Genomic DNA, 27,795 nt, shown 5'->3' with positions numbered 1-27,795 from the left:
AAGGAACTATTGCAGTTCCTGTCCAGAATGTCAGCTAGCTGCTCCCCCACGGACACCCATGGCCCAGTTGATCCACCTGCCCATTATAGAAACGCCATTCGAGCGAGTGGCCGTGGACTTGGTGGGCCCCCTTCCGAAAAGCATTGCCGGATTTCAGTACATTCTGGTCGTTGTGGACTATGCCACTCATTTCCCCGAAGCAGTACCTCTACGGAGCATCACCACCCGAACCATCGCTAAAGAACTCATGAAGGTCTTCGCCTGCATGGACCTGCACTGGGAAATCCTCACTGACCAGGGCAGCAACTTCACCTCCCAGCAGCTGCAGCAGGTGTGCGAGCTCCTGGGGATTAAGCAGCTAGTCACATCCATTTACTACCCACAAACCAACGGCTTGGTTAAACAGTTTAACTGCACCCTGAAGGACATGCTGCACAAGTTTCCCCCAGAAGACCTATGCCAGTGGGATCAGCTACTCCCGCCCTTGCTTCTGGCAGTCTGTGAGGTGCCCCAATCCTCCATGAAATTTTCTCCCTTTGAGCTATTGAATGGACGTCGCCCACGGGGGCTGCTGGACCTCATGTGCGAGACCTCGGAGCAAGTCCCGTCACCAACTCAGGGCCTCCGGAACTACGCCCTTCAGCTCCAGGAATGCCTCACTCAGGCAGGAGCCCTAGCTCAGAAAACTGGAAGGCCGCGCAGGAAACTCAGGCCCAAGCCTGTAACTGGGACACACAGATCCATGGCTTCAAACCCAGCGATCGGGTCCTGCTTCTCCTGCCCTCAAGCAAGCCAAAGCTTCTGGCCCATTGGCAAGGACCCTATGAGGCGGTCCGAAAGGTCGGGCACGACACTTTTGAGATCAACCAGCTCGACTGGCGCAAGAAAACTCAATGATACCATATCAACCTTCTGAAGCCCTGGCGGGAGTAGGAGGGCCTATTAATTAACCCTTACCCACCGGAGCCAGAGCTGGACCCCTGTGTATCCCTGACAGAGGACCCTGCAGGACCCCACTTCAGCGAGACACTTACCGAGGGGCAATGTAAGCAGACCCAGTGCCTCCTGCAGCCGTTCCCATGAACCTTCACAGTCCAACTGGGCGCAGCCCAGTAGTGCTGGTACCCAAGCCTGATAGAACACAGCACTTCTGTATCAACTTCTGATGCATAAACACCATTTCAAAATTCAATACATATCCGATGCCCTGTGTAGATGAACTTCTGGGCTGTCTAGAGGAGGCCCGCTTCCTCACCACACTTGATCTGAGCAAAGGGTACTGCCAGATCTCCCTCAACCCTGCCTCCAGAGAAAAGACTGCATTTGCTACCCCAATGGGCCTGTATCAATTTACTCAGATGGCCTTTGGCCTTCATGGGGCACTGGCAACATTTCAACAGCTGATGGACTGCATCCTCCAACACCACCAAGACTATGCTGCAGCATACCTGAATGATGTGGTTGTTTACAGCTGACATTGGGAGGACCGTCTAGGGTGGGTAGCTGCGATCCTAAGGTCCCTGCGGGCAGATGGGTTAATGGCCAATCCAAATAAATGCTGTATAGGATGGCAAGAGACCACATATCTCGGGCACGCCATAGGGAAAGGAGAAGTGAAGCCCCTCATGGGAAAGGTTCAGGCCCTGGCAGCTTGCCTGGCACTGACTTGCCAGCTACTATCAGCACTTTATTTTCCAATTTGTGTCCATCGCAGCCCCCTTGACTAGGCTTTTGACCAAGGACAGCCGCAGGCATGTGGTTGGACCCCGGAGTGCGAAGTTGCCTTTCAGACACTCAAAGAGAGTCTCTGCCATAAACTTGTCCTTTATAGCCCAGACTTCGACCAGGAGTTCATCCTCCAGACAGACGCCTCAAAGGTAGGACTTGAGGCCGTCCTGTCCCAGGGGATCGACGGAGAATACACCCGGTCTTGCATATTAGCTGGAAATTGTTTCCATGGGAGAAGAACTATGCGGTTGTAGAAAAGGAGTGAAATGGGCTTGTGACGCCCTGCATTATTACCTCCTTGGGGGCCCGTTCACGCTGGTCACTGACCACGCCTCACTCCAGTGGCTGGCCAAAATGAAAAATAATAATGCTTTTACTGTTCGCCATAAGATGGGTAAGAACTATGCAAATGCGGATTTTCTGTCCCACCTGGGATATATGGAAGAGTTTGTCCCCAACGAGCAGGAGCCAGACTTGGAGGGCAGTGGGGCTGTAACAAGGCAGTGTGGTCTCCCGCCACCCCAGAGAGGAACAAGCCCCTCCGAACACCAGAGTATGTGGGGCCAGAGAGCTCTGAGTCCGCCTTCCAGAGGGTCAGTCGCAGGACAGGAAGTAGAAAAGCATGGGGCCAGAGCTCACTTGGGGCACAGCTGCTGGAGAGGCCAGATGCCTCCAGCCTAGCTCCTGGCTGGGAGACCCCGGCAACAGTGGCAGACTCAAAGACTGGCCTGCCCAACCAACACCTGACACTGACCAGAACCGAGAGGAGCAGTTAAGCCTGCCCCTCACCAGTTACCTGGAGGAGCTGACAAGCCTGCCCCTCGCCAGTTACCCAGAGGAGCTGCCAAGCCGACCTCAGGGTGCTTGACCCCCTGAGGATACCATCCTGACCTAGGTACCTCTAGAGGGGGAGTTAGGAAGTAGCCCGAGGCAGCCAACCCTAGTCTGGCTGCAGCATTGCCAGTGCCAATGTCAGTGTTTTGCGGCCAGGATCCCCACTGACTTAGCAGCAGGCCTTCTGCCACTGCTAGGTCCCCGGGCTGGGACGCAGTGGAGTGGATGGGCCTGCGTCCCCCCTGCCCCCCAACTTGTGGATGGCAGTCTCCCCCTCTCCCCAGCCCTTCAGAGCCAAGAGTCTGGGCTTGTTGTTAACCTGGCTGAGCTCAGCCCCTGCCTGAGGACTTGAGCCACTGACTCCTTGCTGCCCCGCCCTGACTCCGGGCCTGGGCCTGTTACTTATAAACTGCTGCTCAGCCCCTGCCTAAGGGCCAGAGTCATAGACTAATTGCCGCCCTGCCCTGACCCAGGGACTGGGCTTGGTAATTGCAGAACTGTTGCTCAGCCCTGCCTGAATGCCTGAGCCACTGCCCACTGGCACTCACCGCCCATGATTGGACACGAATAACTGTTTTGTGGCATCTCCCTGGTCACCCCTGTGAGAGACTCCCACAATCAGACAGATTCCACACCAGCAACCATCAGGACATAACGAGGTGATGTGGTCCCCCACCGACCCGGAGAGGGACAAGCATGGCTGAGTCCCTCTACAGTCCCCAACAAAGGCATGGACTTTTTATTCTCCCACCCAAAACCAACTTCATGGGTGGTGGATGCCATAAATCAGACGGGTAAACAGCCCTAATTTAAGAACACACCTCAAGACAAAGACACCAAGAGATTAGATCTTTTTGGCTGAAAAGCATACTCGTCAGCGACACTCCAATTCTGCATGGCGAACTATACCACCCTATTGGCGAAGTATGTCCATGACAACTACCAAAAACTGAACGAGTTCCTATCAAATATTCCAGAGGAAAAGAAGGAGCAGTTCCAAGCCATCATGATGGAGGGACAACTAGTAGCCCGAACTGCACTACAAGCTTCCCTTGATACAGCAGACACAGCAGCCCATACAATAGCTACTGCCATAGTCATGAGGAGAGCCTCCTGGCTGCAAGCCTCAGGAGTCCCACAGGAACTGCAAACCAAAGCAGTGAATCTCCTATTTGATGGGGAGAAATTATTTTAATCAAAAACAGATGATGTCCTACAGTCAGTGAAGGACTCCTGTGCCACACTCCATACTTGGGTTATATATACATCCCCAAATAGACGCAGATGATTCCAACAGTATAACAGGAACCATGACAACCCGAACCAATAATTGGTCGAGGGTCGACCTCCCACAACTTCCAGAGCAAATTACATCGAATACCCAAACTATGGGCCATCAACTTCAACCATTTTAGCTAGCGTGGGCATCCATCACCACAGACAATTGGCTGCTGGAAATAATATCAGAATATACCATCCCTTTTAACCTCCATCCTTCTTCAGGGATCCTTCTCACGAGCATCTTCTGAGACAAGAAGTAAACAATCTTGTACAGCTAGGTGCCATAGAACAGGTTCCAGCAGAGCACAGAGGAAAAGGATTCTACTCCCACTACTTTCTAACACAAACAAAAAACAGAGGATGGAGACCTATCTTAGAGCTCAGGAAACTCAACAAATTTGTTCATACCCACAAATTCAAAATTGTCACACTGACCTCAATAATCCCAGTACTGGAAGAAGGGGACTGGTTTTCAGCCCTCGACCTACAAGACGCATACTTTCACATCACTATGCACCCCACACACAGATGATTCCTCTGATTTACAGTAAGCAGAGACCACTTCCAATATAGAGTGCTACCATTCGGACTATCCACAGCTCTGAGAGTCTTCACCAAGATCCTGGCAGTAGTAGCAGCATCCTTACGGAGACAGAGAATCATGATATTCCTGTACTTGGATGATTGCCTGTTAAAGGGTTGCACTCAAACAGAAGCAACAAACTTTACACAGAGAACTATAATGTTCTTCCGTACTTTCTGCCTACAGATAAACGAGAAGAAATCGACACTAGTTCCGGTGCAACAACTAGAATTCATCGGCGCTTACGTAGACTTAGTAGAAGCAAAAGCTTCCCTACCAAGGTCCAGATTTTCACAATGACCTCTCTTGTATCTATGATCACAAGCAGTCTGACAGTCTCTGCATGCACATGCCTGCAACTATTAGGACACATGGCTGCCTCTACTTTCATAGTGAAACACGCATGACTGCACATGCGGTGTCTCCAGGGATGGCTAAGCACGGTATGCATACCATGCAGACACAACCTAAACAAAATCCTATCGCTACCACCGAAAGTCACACAGTCCCTACAATAGTGGACAATACCGAGCAATGTGTGCACTGGGGTTCAATTCCAACAAGTCCCTGCATCCATCCTAATCACCACAGATGCCCCACTGATAGGATGGGGTGCACACTTGAACCATCACAAAATCCAAGGGAAATGGTCTCCCAAGGAGTCATTATTACACATCAATCTACTCGAAGTACGAGCAATTCGAAATGCATGCAAACACTTCCTTCTGGTGATAAGGAACAAATCGGTAAAAATAATGACAGACAACATAGCCTGTATGTTCTACATAAACAGGCAGGGAGGAGTGCATTCTCATTCCCTATGCACAGAAGCTGTGAAACTATGGAACTGGTGCATTACCCACATTATTACTATTGCTGCATCTTACCTCCCAGGACAAGAGAACATGACGGCAGACATGTTGAGCAGACAGTTTTCCAAAGAATACGAATGAGAGCTGAACAACAAAGTAGCACAACACATATTCCGCATGTGGGGACTACCACACATCAACATGTTCACAACAGCACAAAACTGCAAATGCCAAAGTGTTTGCTTGCAAGCAGGACTAGGACCACACTCCCTAGGAGATGCCTTCCTCATCATATGGAATGCTCCCCTCCTGTACGCATTCCCACCATTTCCCATTCGACGGGATCTCCTGTCTCAGGATGAGGGTCGAATCTTTCATCCAAATCTACCAAAACTCCACCTAAAGGCCTGGCTCCTTGATGGCTCCAATGAGACGAACTAACCTGTTCAGAAGAGGTTAAAAATGTATTACTAAATAGCAGGAAAATCACCACATGCACTACTTACCTGCATAAATGGAAAAGGTTCACTTTGTGGTGTCACGACAAACACATCTGCACATACAACACCAATCCATGAGATCCTGGAGTACTTGCTACACTTGAAACACTCAGGGCTGTCCATTAGTTCACTCAAGGTAAACCTCACTGCCATATCCGCCTTCCATCATAAGACTGATGGTTTCATAGCCTTCACACATCCAATTACAAAATGCTTTTTTGCAGGATTTCAGAACATGTACCTTGAAGTCTGCAACCCTACAGCAGCATGGGACCTAATCTTAGTCCTCAGAGGATTTACCAGAGCACCCTTCAAACCCTGTTCACTACTATTCCTATCAATGAAGGTAGAATTCCTAGTTGTGATCACCTCAGCACGTAGAGTGGGTGAGATCAGGGTACTCATGGCCCATCTATCTTTATACTATATTCTCTAAGGACAAAGTGACTATGTGACCACACCCTAAATTCATACCTAAGATACCCTCATCATTCCATATCAATCAACCTATACATCTCCCTGCATTCTACCCAAAGCCACATGGGTCTACCCAGGAATCTGTTCTCCACACAGTCGATGTTAGAAGAGCACTAGCATTCTATCTAGAGAGAACAAAACCTTTCTTTTAGTCACCAAGACTCTTCATCTCCACCATTATTCAGCCATTTCAAAACAGACTATCAAAATGGATTTCGACTTGCATCCACCTATGTTATTAGCAACAAAAGATAGAACCCCCGACAGGGATCAGAGCCCATTCAACGAGAGCCGTTTCTACCTCAACTGCTTTTCTACATTATGTCCCAAACAAAGAAATATGTCAGGCTCCCACCTGGGCTTCAATAAAACATGTTCACAAGCCACTGTGCAATAATGAAAAGCTCTGAGAACAGTGCAGTACTCGGCCTTACTGTATTATCATCAAGTGTTCAACCTGCTCTGGAACCCAACCTTCCATAACAGGGTACTGCTCTACAGTCACCTAAAGTGGAGCACCCACAGGGACAGCATTCAAAGAAGAGAAGGTTACTCACCTTGTGCAGTAACTGAGGTTCTTGGAGATGTGTGTCCCTGTGGGTGCTCCACTACCTGCCCTCCTCTCCTCTACTCTGGAGTTTCCTATATGAGCTTTACAGTAGAGAAGGAACTGAGGGGGTTGGGACGCGCAAGCGCCAACAATACCACAAGGTGGCTACTGCGCATGCACATCCGGATCAGGCACTGCTGCCAAACTGGCAAAAGTAGACATGCTGCACAGATGGTCTTCCGCTGTATTCTCTAGCTCTTTGTTGCAGGTGCTGGATATGAAAGTTTATGGTGATGTGAAATTGTTGTTTTAGATCATAAAATGGGGATTGGAGATAAGTATGGAATAAGTAATAAGCTACCTAGTCTATTATCTCTACTTCTGTGACTGAAGGGCTGTATCTCTCATGTCAGTGAATGAGATTTAATGTAGAGCAGGCTTATAGTAAAAACTGAGTTATGGATGGCTGTAGTAAAGCTGGGCAGAGAACAATAATTCTGTTTCACAGATGATTTCAAAGTCTGGTTTCATTCCAGTTCAGAACAACCTCCCAAAATGTTGACGTTCTCCATGAATTGGAATTGTCATTCTCCTTCAATCTGTGCTAGGAGACCTGGCTCCAGGGAAAGCTTTCTCAGAAACTGGGGTGTAGAGAGGGTTCGTCAGGGTTCGTCCCTCTCCAGGACAGTGGGGAACCACACCGCCTCCCTTAGTCCTGACACAAACCATCCAGCAGGGGGCTGAGCAAACACAGGTAGCAGTTAGCAGTTAACAAGCCCAGGCCCTGGGTCAGGGCGAGGCAGCAATGAGTTCAAGGCTCAGGCCCTCAGACAGGGGCCGAGCAAATAGAGGTAGATAGTACACCCACGCTTCAGGCTCCGAACGGCCTGGAAGAGGGGGAGACTGCCACCCACGCGTTGGGTGGCAGGGGGGACACAGGCCCTCCCACTCCACTGCGTCCCAGCCCCAGGGCCCTAGCAGCGGCCAAAGACCCACTGCTGTGTCAGAGGGGATCCCGACCGCAACACACTGACATGAGTTCCGGCTGTTTCAGCCAGACTTGGGTCGGCTGTCCCCGGGCTACTTCCCCTCTGGAGGTACCTGGGTCAAAGTGGTGTCCTCGGGGGTGTCGATCACCATTGGATCCTCGGGGTAGCTGGTGAGGGGTAAGCTCAGCAACTGTTCTGGAGGGGTAGGCTTGGCAACTCTCCCACACGCTGATCCACATCGAGTGTCAGCCGGTCAGGCCAGTCTCAACGTGTCCCAGTGGAAGCTGTACCGCAGGCATCTGGCCTCTCCAACGGCTGCCTCTCGAGTGAGCTTCAGGATTGGGCTCTTATACTTCAAGTCTGGCCTCTGACCCTCTGGGGGGTGGGCTTGAAGTGCTTTGGCTCTGCCCACTCTGGTGTCCGATGGAGCTCGTCCCTCTCCAGGGCACCAGGGAAACACACCACTTCCCTACATGGGGACACTGGGTGCCCTACTCAGGCACAGCACTCCAGGTGGACTGCCTCAGAATCAGAGCTCTCAGGGCTTCTGCGGTCCCCTGCTCTGGGGAAACCTGCCAGTCCCTGTTTTATGATCTAAGACAACAATCTCACATTCATCGTATAAAGTTTTATATCCAGCACGTGCAACAAAGAGCCAGAGAACAGAGTGACAGACACCCCCCCCACCCACCCCCGCAGCGTGCCTAGTTTTGCCTGTTCCTCCAGGAAACTGCAACAAAATAAGATCAAGATCATGATGTGCTAGGTGTCTGCCAAGTATTTGAAGTGACGGCATTGTATATTTCGGTGAACAGTACTCCAGCTTTCAAAAGCAAACTAAATTTTTTCTACTGCCTTGCATTCAAATTATATTTCAAATAAACTATAAAGAAATACAATTGGTTCAGGCAAGATTTTAAGTTCAGCAATCTCTAGTTTTTAAATTACATTGTCATTCACTTAAAACTTAAGCTCAAAAGCATTATGCTCCTGTCACTCTTGTTTTGTTACCTTCAAGTAAAAATATGTATAGCAGAGAAAAGTAGGAGGCTGCCAGCACTGAGTGTATTAAAGTTTCAAACATACCATAAATTCTATGCAAAATATAAAGCCTTCTAAACCTCCTAAATCTTCTTAAAAATTTACTACTGTAATATATGACTGAGTTAGCAGTAGTTACACTTTTGTTTAATGATGTGATACTTATAATATTATTGCACATTGATGCTGTTGTGTAATTCATTCTTCTCGCATATGCAGTTTGATCCAGTACTTACAGCTGTCGATTAATCACAGAAAACTCACACGATTAACTCAAAAAAATTAATCGTGATTAAAAAAATTCATTGGGATTAATCGCAGTTTTAATCACACTGTTAAACAATAGAAAACCAATTGAAATTTATTAAGTATTTTGGATGTTTTTCCTACATTTTCGTATATATAATATTCTGTCTTGTAATTGAAATCAAAATGTATATTATTTTTGATTATACATATTCGCACTGTAAAAATGATAAACAAAAGAAATAGTGTTTTTCAATTCACCTCAGACAAGTACTGTACTGTAATATCTCTGTCATGAAAGTGCAACTTACAAATGTAGAATTTTTTTTGTTACATGACTGCACTCAAAAACAAAACAATGTAAAACTTCAGAGCCTACAAGTCCACTCAGTCTTACTTCTTCTTCAGCCAATAGCTAAGACAAACAAGTTTATTTACATTTACAGGAGATAATGTTGCCCTCTTCTTATTTACATTGTCACCAGAAAGTGAGAACAGGCATTTGCATGGCACTTTTGTAGCTGGCATTGCAAGGTATTTACGTGCCAGCTATGCTAAGCATTCGTATGCCCCTTCATGCTTTGGCCACCATTCCAGAGGACGTGCTTCCATACTGATGAAACTCATTAAAAAACAATGCATTAATTAAATTTGTGATTGAACTCCTTGAGGGAGAATTGTATGTCCTCTGCTCTGTTTAACCAGCAGTCTGCCATATATTTAATGTTAGAGCAGTTTCGGATGATGACTCAGCACATGCTGTTCATTTTAAGAACACTTTCACTGCAGATTTGACAAAACACAAAGAAGGTACCAATGTGAGATTTCTAAAGATAGCTGCAGCACTCGACCCAAGGTTTAAGAATCTGAATTGCCCTCCAAAATCTGAGGCATGCTCTCAGAAGTCTTAAAAGAGCAACACTCTGATGAAGAAACTACAGAACCCAAACCACCAAAAAAGAAAGCTGCTTTGCATTGTTATTGAGCAGAACCTGTCATCAGCGTGGATGTGTGTCCCCTGGAATGGTGGTTGAAGAATGAAGGGACATATGAATCTTTAGTGCATCTGGCATGTAAATATCTTGTGACACCAGCTACAATAGTGCCATGAGAATGCATGTTCTCACTTTCAGATGACACTATAAACAAGAAGCATGTAGCATTATCTTCTGCAAATGTAAACAAATTTGTTTGTCTGAGTGATTGGCTGAACAAGAAGTAGGACTGAGTGGACTTGCAGGCACTAAAATTTTATATTGTTTTATTTTTGAATGCAGTTTTTTTGTACATAAATCTACCTTTGTAAGTTCAACTTTCATGATAAAGAGATTGCACTACAGTACTTGTATTAGGTGAATTGAAAAATACTATTTCTTTTGTTTTTTACCGTGCAAATATTTGTAATAAAAAATAAAGTGAGCACTGTACACTTTGTATTCTGTGTTGTAATTGAAATCAATATATTTGAAAATGTAGAAAACATCCACAAATATTTAAATAAATGGTATTCTATTATTGTTTAACAGTGCGATTCTTTTATATACTTGAAAACTGTTATCATGTCACCCCTCAGTCTTCTCTTCTCCAGACTCAACGTCTTTACTGAAATATGGCACCCAGAACTGGACACAATACTCAAGTTGAGGCCTAATCAGTGCAAGTAGAGTGGAAGAATTACTTCTGGTGTCTTCTTTACAACACTCCTGCTAATACATCCCAGAATGATGTTTGCTTTTTTTGCAACAGTGTTACACTGTTGACTCATATTTAGCTTGTGATCCACTATGTCCTCCAGATCCCTTTCTGGAGTACTCCTTCCTAGGCAGTCATTTCCCATTTTGTATGTGTGCAACTGATTCTTCCTTCCTAAGTGGAGTAGTTTGCATTTGTCCTTATTGAATTTCATCCTATTTACTTCAGACCATTTCTCCAGTTTGTCCAGATCATTTTGAATTTTAATCCTGTTTCTCCCAAAGCACTTGCAATCCCTCCCAACTTGCTATTGTCTTCAAAAATTTTGTGTACTCTCTATGCCATTATCAAAGTCATTGATGAAGATATTGAACAGTACTGGACCCAGAACAGATCCCTGCAGGACCCCAGTCAATATGCCCTTACAGCTTTACTGTGAACCACACTCACTTATCACCTTATTATCTTTTAGGTGTTTGCAAACTGATTAGTTAATTATTTGCTCCATTATCTTTCTGAGTACTGAAGTTAGGATGACTGGTCTGTAATCCCCTGGTTGTCCTTATTTCCCTTTTATAGATTGGCACTATATTTGCCCTTTTCCAGTCCTCTGGAATCTCTCCCATCTTCCTTTACTTTTCGTAGATAATCACTAATGGATCAGACCAGTCAGCTCCTTGAGTATTCTAGAATGTATTTCACCAGGCCCTGGTGACTTGAAGACATCTAACTTGTCTAAGTAATTTTTAACTTATTCTTTCCCCATTTGAGCCTCTGATTCTACCTATCTATTAGTCAAAATAAGATAACTCTGACCCAAAAACTTAACATATTTTATTGCTGTCATAAAAGGTGCTTAATAATATTTCTAGTAATCCTTAGTCATTTGTATATTTCAGATGAAGCAGATTGGTAATGATGGCTACAACCCCACCTCTGTGGCAGAGTGGCTGGAGTCCATTGAACTGGGTGACTATACCAAATCCTTTCTGATTAATGGCTATACATCGATGGAACTTGTGAAAAAAATCTGGGAGAGTGAATTAGTTAATGTAAGTTGATCTGTTTGTAGCATGAAAAGCAATTCTGTAATGAACACACTTTTAAATACCCTTTGATGTGTCCCATTATAAATCAAAGAGATAATATGAAAAGAAATAGCAACATAAACTGTTCCTGTCTCTTATTTATTGTTAAAGATTACAGGGTTCTCAAACTGAGGGGTCATGACCCATCAGGGGGTCATGAGCCATCAGCCTCCACCCCCAAACCACGCTTTGCCTCCAGCATTTATAATAGTGTTAAATATAAAAAAAAGTGTTTTTTAATTTATGAAGGCAGTCGCACTCAGATGTTTGCTGTGTGAAAGGGGTCACCAATGCAAAAGTTTGAGAATCACTGGATTACATCTTTTATACCTGAGATTAATATACCTTTCATTTCCATTTATTTGGTCCTTCTCTTAATCTTGCAACTAAATTAGTATGGTATGAGCTTTGGCTTCAGGAAGACTAACAACTCTTTTAAAGTATGTTTTTCCAAAAGGTACATGAAAACAAAAGTGATAACTATAAAACATATTGTCTCCAGTTTGACTGAGAAGAGTATAGCAACAATACTTACAAGAAGGTTGCTTATAATTTATTTTTTCCATATACTCAGGTTACATGAAGCATAGATAAAACAAACCTTGAATGTACTCAAGAAACTATATTTAAGGAACAAAGTATTTTAACTCTTCCCTTCTGATTGTAACCTTGTATTCTTATCTCTCAGTTGCGATAGATTTGGTGATGCACAAATACATGGACGTAACTGTAAAGGTGTTATGTATTGTCTGTAGAGCAAGTCCAATTTTGTACTGTTATAATGGCTAACTTGACAGGAAAACATTATCATACATAACTTCCACAGAGGCTAAGGTATCTGCAATTGAATTGTTTCTATTTGTAAAAGATGATTGCTACAATTGCTCCAGGCATCCAGACAGACAGCTGAACTAGCCTGTAGGCGGTTCCCTGGATGGCGAAGACCACTTATGTCACACGCTTTCTACCCTCCCCACAGAAACAGAAGAAGTACTCCTCTCCCTGGTGAAGAGGCCATTGCCATAGTGCTTCTATGCCCCATCAACCCCTGACTGCCAGAACAGTCCCTTGCAGGCCATAGGCAGGCAGGCATAAGTTAGAGTAGCTGCTCTAACTTATGCTGGGGAACAACTCAGTGAACCTCAGGGTTAGGGAAAGGGAGGGCATAAAGATGGTATAAAGTCATCTTCCACTATCCCCTGAGTTGCACAGAGTACAGCTCAGATGCAGCCCAGAACAGGGACTTGAAAAAAGAGAATTCATAAATTGAAAGATAAAATTATTATGTGATACAATTTCTTCCCCTCACAGTGGTTGCATGAAAATCCCATAGCATGCATTTATTAACATGAAAATGGATTGATGTAAGGACCAATTTCTCCCCAGATGTTCTACACATGCATAATGCCCGTTGAATTCAATGGGTATTGTATGAACATACCTGAATACAGTTTAGAGGCTCATGTCCAGATCCTAGCTCTAAATGTGGCTTTTTTTTTAAGTATAACTGTGAAGCCTGAGGCGGAGTCAGAGAAATCAAATCTTGAAAAACTTTATTTCAGAAGTTTACACAGACAAATCACCAGCACTGAGCTGAACAAGGTAATGGGTGGAGAACTTTGTCTCACAGGGCTCCCTGTCCATGCTACCTACTGTAAAATAATTATGCACTCTGAACACTTTGCCAAAATCAATTTGGCAAAAAATTACCCTGTAGCTCCCCCCAGTGGCTCTTTAAATCTCATTAAAGGCTTCTGGCCTGATTCTGATCTCACTTAGACCAATGTAAATGAGGAGTAACTACACTGAATTCAGTAGAGTTGCACTACTGTAAAACTGGTGTAAATCAATTCAGAATTGGGCCCTAGAATTGTTAAAGATTAATCTTATGTCTCCTTTGAACATTGTCCCTGCTCATTCCCACTTTGGCAGACACCTTCCTTGATGCCATCAGCTCTAGAATTATTTGAAAAGCAATAACTGTCATGGCCCTCACCCCTTACCCACCAAACTGAACACTGTAGATTAAGTTATACAAAATTTCTTATCCTAACAGTTCTCTGTTCCTAACCTTCTGCCATAAGCAGTAGAGGCTCAGAAGTGTCATCTCAGTCTATTAAATGTATGTTTTACTAATTTCTTTTCTCTTTTCTTGTGAATTCTTGTAGATTAGCCTATTAACAACTGTATAAAAATATAGTTCAGTGAGCAAACGTGTAATGTAGGTGAGTATCTACTGTTATGTGCAGTTGTAATTTCCCATTTTTTCTCTCAGAAATCGACACGAATATTGGGTTTCAGGCATTGTGCATCCTACTAAAACAAGATGTCCATCTCAGACCAACATGCCTGCTGTTTAAATTGCTTCTAAGAAGGTTCCACCACAAGCAATTGTTTAGAATATACTGGCTTCACCCTTGGGCCATACAAAACAGGAATTTATAATAACAATTTTCTTAATGGAGGAAACTATAAAGGCAGAATCCTATAATTCTGGAACTATAGCTTCTGTTTTAATAAGTCAAAGCCCAAGTACTTGAAAGAGAGCAAAGAATCACATCTGAAGTCCTAAAATCAATTCAAAATATTCTCAATTGTGCTGTCCTCAATTGTGAAGTTCCAGAAGCATGATAAGAAGAAGAAACACTTCATTTGAGCCCAGCACAAATATCCAATAACAAATATATTAGAAACTGCAGATCTGAGTACCCCCAGATGTTGTCTCCACGTGTATCCAGTGGAGTCTTTGAATCTGAACCCCTCCTTGTTTCTGTGCAAAGTGTCTTTGAGATCTCACTTCATTCCTTTAAGTCAATGGGAAGCCCTCCAGTGTTTTCTGAGAGGTGAACATTCTTCATTCCACTCTCCTGTTTCAGACCTCTGTGTCAACATCTGTTTCTGTGCCTGAGGCTGAGTCATGAGACTTTAGGTTCTGCTTCTGTTCCATAACAATAATATTAAGTGTATGATATGAGTCTGAGATCAGTGGCCTCATCTGTTACTTTAGGATGTCGCTCATGATTGTATGCCTTGACTTCCTCATGAGGTACTTGCCAAGGATACCTTACTTCTTTGAGTGACTGCACACATCCATTCCACTGTAGGTGTGTGCATGCCTTATGCACAGTTGGAGATTTTTCACTCAGCGATACCTGTCAGAGCAGCCCTCTGCTGCCTCATGCCACTGCACACAGGTATAAAGGGCAGAGCGATCCCAATCACCCTCTCAGTTCCCTCCTAACACCAGTGATTGTTGTTGGAGCCACTATCCTTGCATTTGCAATTGTTACTCTATTTAGTGTTTATAGTACCTGTAGTGTTAATTTTAGTGTAATTTAGTGGCTTTGTACATAGTATAGATATAAGAGTAAATTTATATAAGTATTTAGCAGCGTGAAGTCACCAGTTCCCATTTCAGTATCAGCACTGGACTCACTCCTTATGTAAGTCTTCAAAATCTTCGGTGAAAGCCCCGAGTGGAGGCAAGGACATGGAGGCACTCAAAGAAGAGAAACTCCCAGACACAATCTTTAAGCCCAGAGGGGTTGCTGACTTCCGAGCCTAGGAAACTTCCTTTGCAACCAATTCCTGAAGTGCCAACACAGTATTACCACAGAGCCAAGAGCCCTTTCTAGAGCTGTCTACTCCCAAGGCTTTTGAGGCAGCTCAAGAATTATCAGATCTGTTGGTACTAGTTTCCCCAGCTATTTACCACTTCCACTTGGTACTGACATCTGGCATACACACTTCAATGGTTCTGGCTTCAGCCTCGATGAACCATTCAGTACAGAAGGCGGCTACTGTTAATGTACCTCTCAAGAGGATTCCATCTAGGGAGAAAACAGCAATGATCTTGCAAGTACTTCATCTCTGGACTTAGAACTGGTCTCCCCTGTACTGACAAGGTCACCTCCTCACCAAATTCTGAGGTCAGCTCTTATGCGTCTCAGCCCAGATATGTTCAGCAGCCCCAGTGGGGTGCCTGCCCACTGTGGTACAGGCCTCAGCATTCCAAGGACCAAGGGCCCAGACATAACTGGTTCACCATCCATATCAATGGCCCTTTTGGAACCTGGGGACTTCCCTCCACAGTCTAGAGCAACTCTGCTCCCCCTCTTGTCTTACTCCATCGGCTAGGCATCAGGAGTATCTACAACAAGGTCACTATCTGCCCAACCCATTCCCAGGAACAGTACCATGCATAGGGAATTGCATCTTCTGGATTCTCCTGTGGATGACTCAGAGAAGTCTTGACCTCAACAATCCTTAGCTTTCTTTTCTTCATCTTCTGATGAGGCGGTAATAACAGAGTCTGCCTCCCCCGCCCTAACAATTACAGAGTTCATCAGAGCTTGTTTAGGAGGATGGGCTGCAACTCAGGATATCCAACCAGGAGAGTTTCAGAAAAAGTCACACAGGTTGATTGACATTTTAGCCTCAATAGGACACTCTAAGATAGCTCTCCCTATTAATGAGGCTATCTTGAAGCCTGACAGGGCTTTATGGCAGACCTCATCTTCTATGCCTCTTATTGCAAAAAAGAGTAGAGAGAAGATATTATATATCCCTTCATAGTGGTTTGAACATTTTTATACCCATCTCCTCCTAGTCTTGGCTGCTAATGAAAAAAAGAGACAGTGACACCAGGTCTCAATGCCAAAAGGGAAAGAAGCAAAGAAGCTGGGCCTATTTGGAAGGAAGTTTTATTCCATGTGAGATTTATAGCTTAGAATCGTGAACCTTCGTGTTCTGCTGGGTCAGTATAATTTAGCCTGTGGGATGGGTACCTGAAATTTAAGGACAGGCTTCTGGACAAGGCAAAGCAAGAGTTCAGTGCTATGATGGAGGAGGGCAAGCTAGTTGCCAGAACAACCTTGCAGGCAAGTCTATATGTGGCTATGGCTTGAGTTATGACTTCCTCCATCACTATGTGGAGTTCCTCTCAGCAGCAGTCATCAAGTCTTTCCCCAGAGGTGCAACAAACCATCACACACTTGCCATTTGAAGGCTCCTTGCTTTCTGAAAAGACTGATGAGAAGCTACATAGTCTTAAGGATTCAAGGGCAGTCCTTAAGTCTCTGGTGATTTATACACCAGCAACAACAAAAAAGGCTGTTCTGCCCAAGCAATCCCAAAAGTTTCCACTTTTCATGCCTCAGACCCAGACCTGTCCAGAAAGAGGGGCAAAAGTTACAAGAATGTCCTCTGTCTCTTCTGTAGCTGCCTGTTCATCTAAGCAAACATCCTCTAGACAAACATTTTTTACCCATTGGTTGAAATCAGTGTGCCACTCCCCAGAGTACCATCTTTCTCCACCCCAATATTTAGGTGGCACGCAAGCTGATTTTCAGTGGCACTCACACTGCCCAGGTCCTGGCCACCGGTCCGGGAAGCTTTGCATTTTAATTTAAATTTAAATTAAGCTTCTTAAACATTTAAAAAAACTTATTTACTTTACATACAACAATAGTTTAGTTATATATTATAGACTTGTAGAGAGAGACCTTCTAAAAACGCAAGACCTTAAATTAGAGTGAATAAATGAAGACTCGGCACACCATTTCTGAAAGGCTCTGACTCTTGCTCTAGGTGTTAGAAGAACTTTAGCTTTTTACCTGGATCAGACTAGGCCATTTAAGTCTTCATCACAGCTGTTCACTGAGGGTTTGAACAGAATAAAGGGCCATCCAGTATTGACCAAAAGGATCTCTTCCTGTATTTCCAGATGTATTCATCTTGCTACTGACTGGCTGGTATTGCACCACCAGGTAGATTGTTGGCTAACTTGACTGGGTTGTAGGCAGCTTCCATGGCCTTTCTGGCTCATGTGCTCATCCTGGATATTTGTAGGGCGGCAACCTAGTCATTGATCCGTATGTTTGCCTCTCACTATGCCATCTCCTATCAGTCTAGAGATGATGCCAGATTTAGACAGGTGATACTACAATCCCTGTTCACGTGGACTCCGAAGCAGCCTCCAGTTCAAAGTACTTGAGTCAACTACAGAGGAATGGAGATGTGCAGTCATTCAAAGATGAAGCAACAGTTACTAATCTTTTTCTGTAATTGTTGGGTTTGAAATGTGTTGCACATGTCCATTCCCCTCTCTATTGGGGTCTTTCTGGTAGGAAGGAACTGAGAAAGGTCAGTGACAACTCCATGCTTTATACCTGCATGCAGTGCAGTGAGGCAGCAGAGGGCACCCATGCTGCCCTGACGGGTATTGCTGAGGGAAGAATCTTCAATGACTGTGCCTGAGGCATGCACGCATCTACAGTGGAATGGAAACATGTAACAGCTCAAAGAACAACAGTTACAGAAAAAGGTCAATAACTATTTCTGTCCATTTGAAGGTACAGACCTATTCAGCACTAAGACAAATGTTTTTTGTTTTTGTTTTTTTTTGGAAAGCAGACATAGGTTAGAACTGTCAGATCTCTGAATTTTACTGTCCTGCTGTAGAGCAGCTTTTATTCTGGTTCCAACATCAGTTCTAACAATCCCAGAGCAGTTGCCATTTGAGTTACTATACCTAACAAAATGGATATTCTAAGAAAGTCTAAAGAGGAGGGCAGTTTGAGTCTTTGTCCGCAATAGAGGCCAACCCATTTAGCTACTCTAGTTCCTCACTCCATCTTGCTGGCACAAAGCAACTATTTTGATATGCAACTTAACAGCTATGAACTAGTGCTTACTACTGTGTCTGTTGTTCTTTTCTTAACCTTTTCAAAATTCTCTCTCATTCCCTTGCACCACGGAGTAGAATTGTTTCAAATACTTGAATCTTTGAAATCACATGAAAAAAAACACTATTCTCTTCTTCATGCTGGCTTCAAGCTTCCTTCTCTATCCTCTTTCAGGGACCCTGACTCTGTGATTTAGACTCTGTTAGATTCATTTCTCCTACATTGGAATCAAAGATTTATGACAACCTGCCAATCCTCCTCTGTTGTGAATTTCTCAGGATGGTGAGATAGGACAGAGGTCACATTGTTTTAACAGCCCTGACCTCGGCTTGTCAGTACACAGTTCTCCTTGCCCTGAAAATGGAGTTTCCAGTGCTTGTGCTCTTATCTTTCAGATTTCCTAGTCCATGAGCAAGGTGAAATTCTATGTCCAGATTTAGGTTCACTTTATCTAGCTTGGGTGGATGTTTAGACCTTTTCTAGAACTCAGTCTGGCTTTCTGAAAAAGGTTAAGCACATTCTTCTGAAATCGCCTAATCTGTCTAAAATGATGACCTATGCTTTCAAGTGGAAATGCTTTTCCATTTAGATTAATAACAAAATGTTCCTTGCTCTTGTTCAGTGTCTGAACTACTGATTCCCTCTGAAGAAATCTTGTTCATCTTTCATCTAGATTCATTTATCTATTAGCCACAGCAGCAGTATCCGTACACTACAAGAATCTTCTACTTGCCTACATTCTAAATGATTTCATATATGGATTATTCATTTTTATCTTTATCATGTATAATCATTTAGCTTCATGTGTTCTTAAATTTAATTCTTACCAGACTTGTATCTCCATAGTTTGAGCCTATGGGCAGTGCTCTTTATATGTCTCTTTCAAATTGCATTATTGGTTTAAATTATTTCCATAAGGTGCGTAAAATAAATTCAGGCACTTATGGCAGATTGATCTTTCACAGACATCAACAAGAAGGATATGGTGTTACTTTAAGGATGAATTTAGGGTAAGAATGTATTTTTACAATTTCTCTTGAATTCATCTACTAATCTCCCACTCTTCTTCCCAGAATCACAAAGCTTGCCTGGGAAAGCCAGACAGCACAAATGAAGTTTTAAGTGCTGTAGGCTACCATTTGAAAAATTTCAACAAGAACAAATATTTTCAAAAACCAGTTGTTTATTATTTTTGAAGCGAACTCAAGGAAGGAAATAATCTCTATTTAGATATTTTCGATATAGATCACAATCTGCAGAGATTTTCAAAATAAATCTCGCTCTGCACTCAGATTTGCTATGACCAGGTAGGTGTCCCACTAAGCAGTGTCAGTCTACTCCTGTAGAACAAAGGCAGGTTCCACAGCTTGACAGGAAAATGCAGACCATATACTGCTGAATTTTGTACAGCTGCTATATGGTTATTCAGCTTTGCTCTCTGTATTCTGGGCCTAGATGAGATGCCTTTTTTCTCTTTTTTTTTAGGAGAGTATTCCATCAATCTACATTCAATTAAGAATTTCTGAGTTCTCCTATGGCCATTTTTACTGCTTAATCTCCCAAGAGTGCCATCTTCAGAGGCAAGTCTGGAAGGAAAATGAAAGGTTTTTTTTACCAGTTACTTACCAGCAACTGGCATTCTCAGACAATATTACCTCCTGTGCAGTATTTCAAAATAGTTAAAAGGAACTGAGAATGTTTGGAGGCACAGCCCTTTAGACTCTCTCAGAACATTCATTTCTGACTCTAAAGGTTGCAATTGCTTTTCAAACGATTGCAGGACTTTTGGTGCTGAGAAGTGCTTCCAAGATTGTGGGACTTGTGTAAGTAATATTCTCTAGGAACTCAAGTTGTTAGTAAGAAACTTTCCTGTTAAAAATGACTGGAGTTTGATGAAAATTATTTTTCTTTCGGATAACTTAAGAGCTCAGAGAATTCTGCCTTCTTTTCTGTGGAACTCCTTCCAGATGTTTAGGGGTTTTTCTCTAGTTTCTGTAAGTTTCTGTTCTGACAACGCACATGCTGTTGCCTAAGTCAAATTAGCCAAAGCTGAGCTCTGTGAATATGGACTTATAACAAATATATGTAGTTAATAGATATCAGAGCTGGTTTAGTGACAATATTTTTAATGTAGGCAGATAACTTTAGGAGAGGCAGTCATTTTGATGTCCCTCGTTGGGAGTTCTGCTCTGACCCAAATTTTGCATTGTGATCATATGGATACATACATTTTTGCTTATTAAGAAGGATTGGTTCTCTGCTAATATTTTATACATCTGGGGCCTGATTGAAAGCCCACTAAAATCAATAGGAATCTTTCCACTTACTTCACTAGCATTTCGATCAAGCCTTTCCTGAAAGGCTCTGGTGATGGACATGGTATAATACCAATAGTGATGGTTTTTTCCTAGAAATTATGCTTTTAAGATACAGTCACAGTACTTGTCCCACAGGGCTTTTATTCAATGGGATGTACCAATTTTACACTCCAGTAAACGATGGTGGAAGAAAATGCAGAAGGCTCAGAGAACCCATTCACACTCACCCCTTCACAGAAGTCAGCCACAGTCTTTGTATTCCCAGTATGCAATGTCCAGGATAATTTAGAATAGGTGATAGTGCTTGATTCTGCAAAAGAAGTGAGATGCATGCTTGGCCATAGCCTGACCCCTTTATGCACCAAGCACAATTTAGGCACAATGCCTTCAGATGCTGCTGCTTTGTGAGGTTGGGTAGGTTGTATTACATTATCACACACTATGGCTTAAATGCCGTAAGAGTCCTATGCTCTGGGACTTATTTTCACTTCATCTTATTAAGCTGCCTCTTTGAATCCAGGATTCCCAAAACTACATTAAAATAATACTTAAACCCATCAAAACAAAGTATGTAGATCTGAAATGCATATTTTTTCTTCCACTTTTTTCCCAACCCTCTTGTTTTTGAAAATATGAAAAGCTTTTGCAGAATACAGCACAAGGCGTTTCTTTCACACTTTATTTTTAGATGGTATTTGTTTCTTCCAAGGCTCCTATCTCTGTTCGAATGCCACTGTGCTAGTAATATGCAGGGCAGAGCCAGCATAGTAGCATTGAGGGAGAGGAGACTGGGTGCAGCATAGGTTAGACTGGGATGTGACATTTCCCATCTCTCATTCACACACTTCTGGCTCTGACCCTCCCTACCAGCAGGTTCCTTCTCATTCAAGCCCAGGACTATTTCCTCCTCCCCCAAGTATCTTCGATTTAGAAGGAGGTCATATAAATACAGCCACTTTTCAGCCCTTAACTCAACAGTTTCCCCTGTTTTCAATAGTAGAGCCTAATCTACATTGTAATTAATGCTTTGCAATTTTTTCCAGTAGTAAGAATTTCAAAAGATACTTTAATTTATTTTGCACTCCTATAATTTAAAGGAAGTCTATCAAAGGCCCAAAATTTAACCTATCTGACTATTTTCAGTATTTTACAATTGTGATTTCTGATCTTGAAAAGTTTGCAAACAAGTCATATTGTTCAGCTGTTCCAGTGTAGTATGTATATTGGACTCTTGGTTGCAAAGAGCTGTGCTAGATCTTCAAAGATTACAACCAACGACTATTATTCTCTGATAGTTATATTAGGAACCAGGTATTTCTTGCCTGCCTAGTTATTATGGGAATCTTTAAAGATTTCTAGCAGGCAGCTTGAGTTACAGTTCTTTCAGCTACTAATTATGTAGTCTATATATAGAGGTGATTAGCATATCTAAGAAATTCCTTTGGGTTGTATTTTGAGATGTTTTATATATAAAGAATCCCAAATGTATACATCCACACGTGGATATATATATGTAAATAACCTTAAGTCTGAAACAATGAATTCATGTATATGATTGATTTGGAGGAATGTGTAGTGGGAAAAGCTTCAAAATTCATTCAAATACATGCTCCCAGCTTGTCTGTTTGCAAACACCTGCTATATAGTATAAATAGTAGGACCAAATACCTACAGTTAGGCAGTTTTTTGTGGATGTTTGACAATAGGATGGTTACTCATACACATAAAACATGACATTTGCAATCACATTTTCATAACACTGCAAAGGAATTGAGTGACTGTTATCCTAGCATGTTTTTTTCTTGATGAGGCTAAGCTGTGTGTATGAATTTGCTCTATAGCTCCTGGGACTAATAACATTCTATTGCATATATTAAATTAATTTGGTGCAGGCTGGTGAACTGTAAATCCAAATGACAACTCTTAGATGATTAGTTCTGTTTTGAAATAGTATCAGTAATACGTTGTGTTCAATAAGCAAATTATATGAAAACTATATATGCTGTAATTTGTTTCCCCATTCCCCATATGGTTAAGTTTTCAACATGTCCAGGATACGTACTGAGATCCTCAAAGATCTTTGTATTGTACTGGGTTGTTTTTTGGTTTGGGTTTTGTTTTTGTTTTTTTTGGGGGGGTGGGCGGTGTAAGGGGGCTGTGTTGTGCAAGGATGGAAATGCTCAGGTACTGTACTCATATAGGTCAATTTCTTCTATTGGCTCTTGCCTTCTGGAATCCTTTTCTTCCCACTTTGAATAATGGTAATGGCCTTGTCAGTCACTGAGTCCTTGAACATCTATGGTTGTTGCTGTTTTTTCGAAAGCTATTGTTATGCTTGTAATATTGCTATCTTCTGCCAGATGTCCTATTGGAAGTTAGCAATACTTGATATCCCGCAGTCATGTATCTAATGTGGCAACAAGTTACTTCACTACCTTTGGATTCTCTGCTGAGGTGATGCTTGTTTTATGAGTGTCCTGCGCTGATATTATCTCCTGTGGATTATGATTACCTCACCTGTTGTCTAGCCTGATGCACAAACTGTTTATCCTGCTCTTGATGGTAATACAAAACACCTTTTAAATATATCCACAACTTTAGCCTGTGCTGTTTCTAAGTGAAGGTTAGGATACTGTGTAAGCCCTGGCAATTTTTCCAAGTTTTCCCCTGCACTACCATCTGTTCCCACTTCATCTTGGCTCTCAACAAGGCTCAGATTCAGGGGAAAGTGGGTGGGAAGATAATTCCTTTTGTTAATAAGAAGTAGTTTGTTCACTTTTACAATATACACAGGAGGAAAACAGAAGGTAGGGAACGTTTCCACTGTGGATGTCATCAAAGGTATAAGTAATTTGCTGCTGAAATAGTGAATTTCTGATCATCTGTCTTGTGCAATTCTTCTTCAGAAACTAATTAATGAGACAATATATGTAAATATAACATAATCAGTTTACCACTATATTTAATATTCTTTGGAGTTTGTCAGTTTAATAAAAATGGTTCACTCTTTCTAATAAAAGTTACAAATAACATGACCATTATAACAAGTTTGATTTAGCAAACCTTATAATTGAAAATGTCATATTTCTTTAAATTAGTTTTCAATTTCCCTGTGAAATTTTTAAATTTAGGATCTTCAGTAACATAACCATGCCTTATAACAATGCCTCCTATTCCTCTCCTGATAGGCAAATGTTTGTTTTTATAATAGGACTGTTTTAAAGACATGTTACAGGGTTTTTTCCTGGCTGTCTTTCCTTAACACCTCCACTCTTGCTAGAACATGTTACAATCAGGTACTGAAACTGCTGTTTGGCAGCAATTTTAAGCACTAATAATCAAAGCTGAGCAATGTTAGAATCTATTGTGTTTTACCTGCAGGAGCATTTTCTTATAATGGAACACTGTGCGGCACAAATGAGTCATTTATTATGTAAGATGTGTTTTTATTATAGAGAGTTTCTCTGTTTGTTGAAGCAGAGGGTGCCCTCCTGGAAATATCATAATGAAGTCTTCCATCATAGAGGAAAAAATTAATCTGCCATATCACCTAATCAGCTCTATTAAATCTCAATGTTTTCCTTCTGAAGTTTCAGCATAGTATCTCCATTCTAGGAAGCACAAGAGCAGGATAATAAACTCAAGAGCAACCTAAGCGTTCCCACTGCCCTTAAGCAAATAGACAATGACTGACACCCCCCCCACACGCACTTCATAACCCACAGTCGCACAGACAATAAACAAATAAAATAGTTACCGTAGGCAACTATTTGTTCTGCCTATAGTATAAAGTAATTATACTTTACTTCTTAACCCTTTTGGTATCAGTGAACATACCCTGCAAATACAATAAAATGGGACATGCAGTCAAAAGATGTGTCCCCTGTCCAGCTATCTTAATTCACATTATTTAAGACATTTAATTACCAGAAAAGCCTCATAAGACACACATCTCCTTTTGTTTAGGTCCTAGCAAACATCCAGTCATAAATAAAAATTTTTTATAATAGTAGACACTCCATCTAAAATCACTAAACAGTGATTATTTAAGTTTTATCTTTGGATTCAAAAGCCTTTATTAAAGTCAGATAATGTTTGTGCTAATTTTGATGGAACAAATTGTTTGTCAGGTTGAGGATGCTACCTCCCATAGTTTTGGCTGCAGGCATTTAAAAATAGATTAGGTTGTATGAAGACTGTATTTGAAGTCCATGGTAGATTATGTCAGGATTTGGGGGTGATAACTCCTCCCTCAGGTATCTACAAACACCAACTTTGTTAGCATAGGTGAGGGCAGGAGCGGCATGAGGGTTTATGGCGCCCTAGGCGCAGGGCCAGCTCGCCGATCCCACGGCTCCAGTGGACCTCCCGCAGGCGTTCCTGCAGACTGTCTGCTGGTCCCGCAGCTCCGGTGGACCTGCTGCAGGCGTGTCTGCGGATGCTCCACTGGAGCTGCGGACCAGCGGACCGTCCGCAGGAATGCCTGCGGAAGGTCCACTGGAGCAGTCTGCCGCCCTCCCAAATCCCGGTGTCCTCGGCGACCGCCTAGGTCGCCTAAATGGAAGCGCCGGCCCTGGGTGAGGGCATTTTGGAAATGTCAACTGTGGTATAACAGGGAAAAGGAGAAGCTGTTTTCACTTTAGCTGGAAAAGGCCTATTGCATCCCCAGAAAGTGAGAGATTGTAGCCATCAGTTCATTTGAGATTTTGTCCATTTTCTTTAATGTCCTAAGCAATGAAGCTTCTGTCTCTGCTCATGGGAAACTATTCCATATTCTAATAGACCTCACTGTTCGGAATCCTTTGATATTCGATCTGCATTCTCTTTCATTAATTACATCCCATTACCTCTAGTTCAGGGGTTCTCAACCTTTTCTTTTCTGAGGCCCCTCAACAGGTTATAAAAACTCCACGGGCCTGCATATGCATAGTTTTCTGCACGTAAAAGCTACGGTAGGTGTTAGGGGGTAGCAAGCAGGGCAATTGCCTGGGACCCAGGGCTGGTGCAAGGCTGTTTCGCGCCCTAGGCAAAACTTCCACCTTGCGCCCTCCCCCATGCCCAAGCCCCCACCCTGAGGTGCCCCCCCACGGCAGCTCCCACCCCCTGTCCTGAGGCACCCCCCCTGCGGCTGCTCCCTACCCCCCACCCTCCGCCCTGAGGCACCTTCCCCACCCCAGCTCACCCCTGCTCCGCCTGCACCCTGAGCACGCCGTCGCTGCTTCACTTCTCCCGCCTACCAATCAGCTTAGGCGCCACAAGCCTGGGAGGAAAGAGAAGTGAAGCAGCCATGGCGTGCTCAGGGAGGAGGCAGGGCAGGGGTGAGCTGTGGTGGTGAGTTCCCCTGCGTGCTGCACCCCCCATGCTTACTTGCTGCAGGCGGCCCTCCCCACACTCCCTTGCCCCAGCTCCCTCCACCTAAATGCTGCTGGGATCCCATGCAACAGGGGCCACCACGAAGCTAAGTTGCTCAAGCTTTGACGTCAGCCTCTGGTGGCAGGGTCCCAGGCTTCAGCCCCATTCAGTGGGGCTTTGGCTTTCTGCCGTGGGCCCAAGCGAATCTAACACTGGCCCTGTTTCAAGGACCCTCTGAAACCTGCTCACAGTCCTCTAGGGGGTCCCGGATCCATGGTGGAGATTCACTGCTCTAGTTATACCTTCTGCAACTCCAAATAATAAATCTTCAATCTTAGCATCTACACCATTTAAATACTTATAAGAAATTGTTATTGTTCCCTTCCCATAGTAGTCACAATGTAAACAAACTATGCATATTTAGCTCTTTTGATTTTTTTTATCTCAGTTTCTTCAGCTTCCAGGTTTTGGGTTTTATTTTTTTAGTTCTAAACATTGTTCTCAAACTCATAAAGAAGTTAAAATACTATTTTCTTCAGAAGCAATATATGGACTTAAAAATTCCTTTATTGTATAATTTGAACAGGAATTTAGGAAAGCGGGAGTAGAAGTGTGTGTATGTCCACTGATACACAGACCAGTACTCACATAATGAGTTTGCAGTATGGCTGGTTTAGATCTGCTTTTCTTAGTTTGCTGAAAGAACTCGAAAGAGAGCTTTACACTTAGTCGTGAAAAATGGCACCAATATGGTTCTAAGCACTGAGAAAATTCTGTACAATGTTAAATCTATGGCTGTTCAGGATCAGGAAGAAAAAGTAAAATAAACATTTTGATTTGGGTACCTAGTGACTAGCAAATGGTACAAATTCTGAGAAAATGTAGTTGGATTCTGATCTCATTTACACTGTTGTAAATCCATTGATGGTGGAGTTACTGTGGATTAACAACAATATAACAGATCAGAATCTAGCAAAGTAGTATTTATATTTGTCTCCCATATCAATTATTCCTAGTCAAAAAAGAAAACCTAATTACATACCCCTTCTCCTAACTGCTATTTTTATTATACATACAGGAATCAGCCCAAGGTTTTGGCCATCCTGCTTTCCTCAGGGGTTACACATCCAAGATGCTACACTACTATTTAAAACAACATCAGAGAGTCAAAACTAAACATCAGGGGTAGACGCAGCTGAGCTGCCTCACAGCTGATCGGCCAGCTACATCATCAAAGAGGATCCCCCCTCATCATCCCCTCTTCATGCGTAAGCCACCTGAAGAAACAAAATGCAGCCATCATAATAACTACTGAAAATACTTGTCCTTTCAATAATCAACAAAGGAATCCATATGCAATAGAGCAAGACTTATGAAAATCTATATAAGTGAATAAAGTGAATTAAACATTCATGTTCCCCAACCCAGGATGTTTCCACAATGTTTTCAATAAATATAACTAAACACAAATCAGTTTGTGCTTCCTGTTTTATGAGTTCAACATCTGGAAGACCTATATTAACAATAACATTGATGCAATACCTGAGGAAGATTGGATGGCAAAACTCTGGGCCGATTCCTAAATGCACATTTTAAAAAGAGTAATAGAGAATGGATA

At 42.9% G+C, this 27,795-nt stretch overlaps 1 protein-coding gene across 11 annotated transcripts in view; it reads left to right on the top strand.

Annotated features, from left to right (window-relative positions):
* The window catches only part of ANKS1B (ankyrin repeat and sterile alpha motif domain containing 1B), a 746,271-nt gene that overhangs the window by 484,128 nt on the left and 234,348 nt on the right, over positions 1–27,795 (top strand). For all 11 annotated transcript variants that reach the window (XM_050934354.1, XM_050934390.1, XM_050934374.1 and 8 more), the window contains one exon: positions 11,633–11,785. In XM_050934354.1, the coding sequence (XP_050790311.1) occupies positions 11,633–11,785 (153 nt within the window). The remainder of the gene's footprint in view (positions 1–11,632; positions 11,786–27,795) is intronic.

The sequence above is a fragment of the Gopherus flavomarginatus genome, chromosome 1 (genome assembly GCF_025201925.1).
Source record: "Gopherus flavomarginatus isolate rGopFla2 chromosome 1, rGopFla2.mat.asm, whole genome shotgun sequence".
Classification (NCBI taxonomy): Eukaryota; Metazoa; Chordata; order Testudines; family Testudinidae; genus Gopherus; species Gopherus flavomarginatus.
The sequence above is the reverse complement of the archived record's forward strand: the minus strand, read 5'-3'. Positions and strand labels throughout refer to the sequence as shown.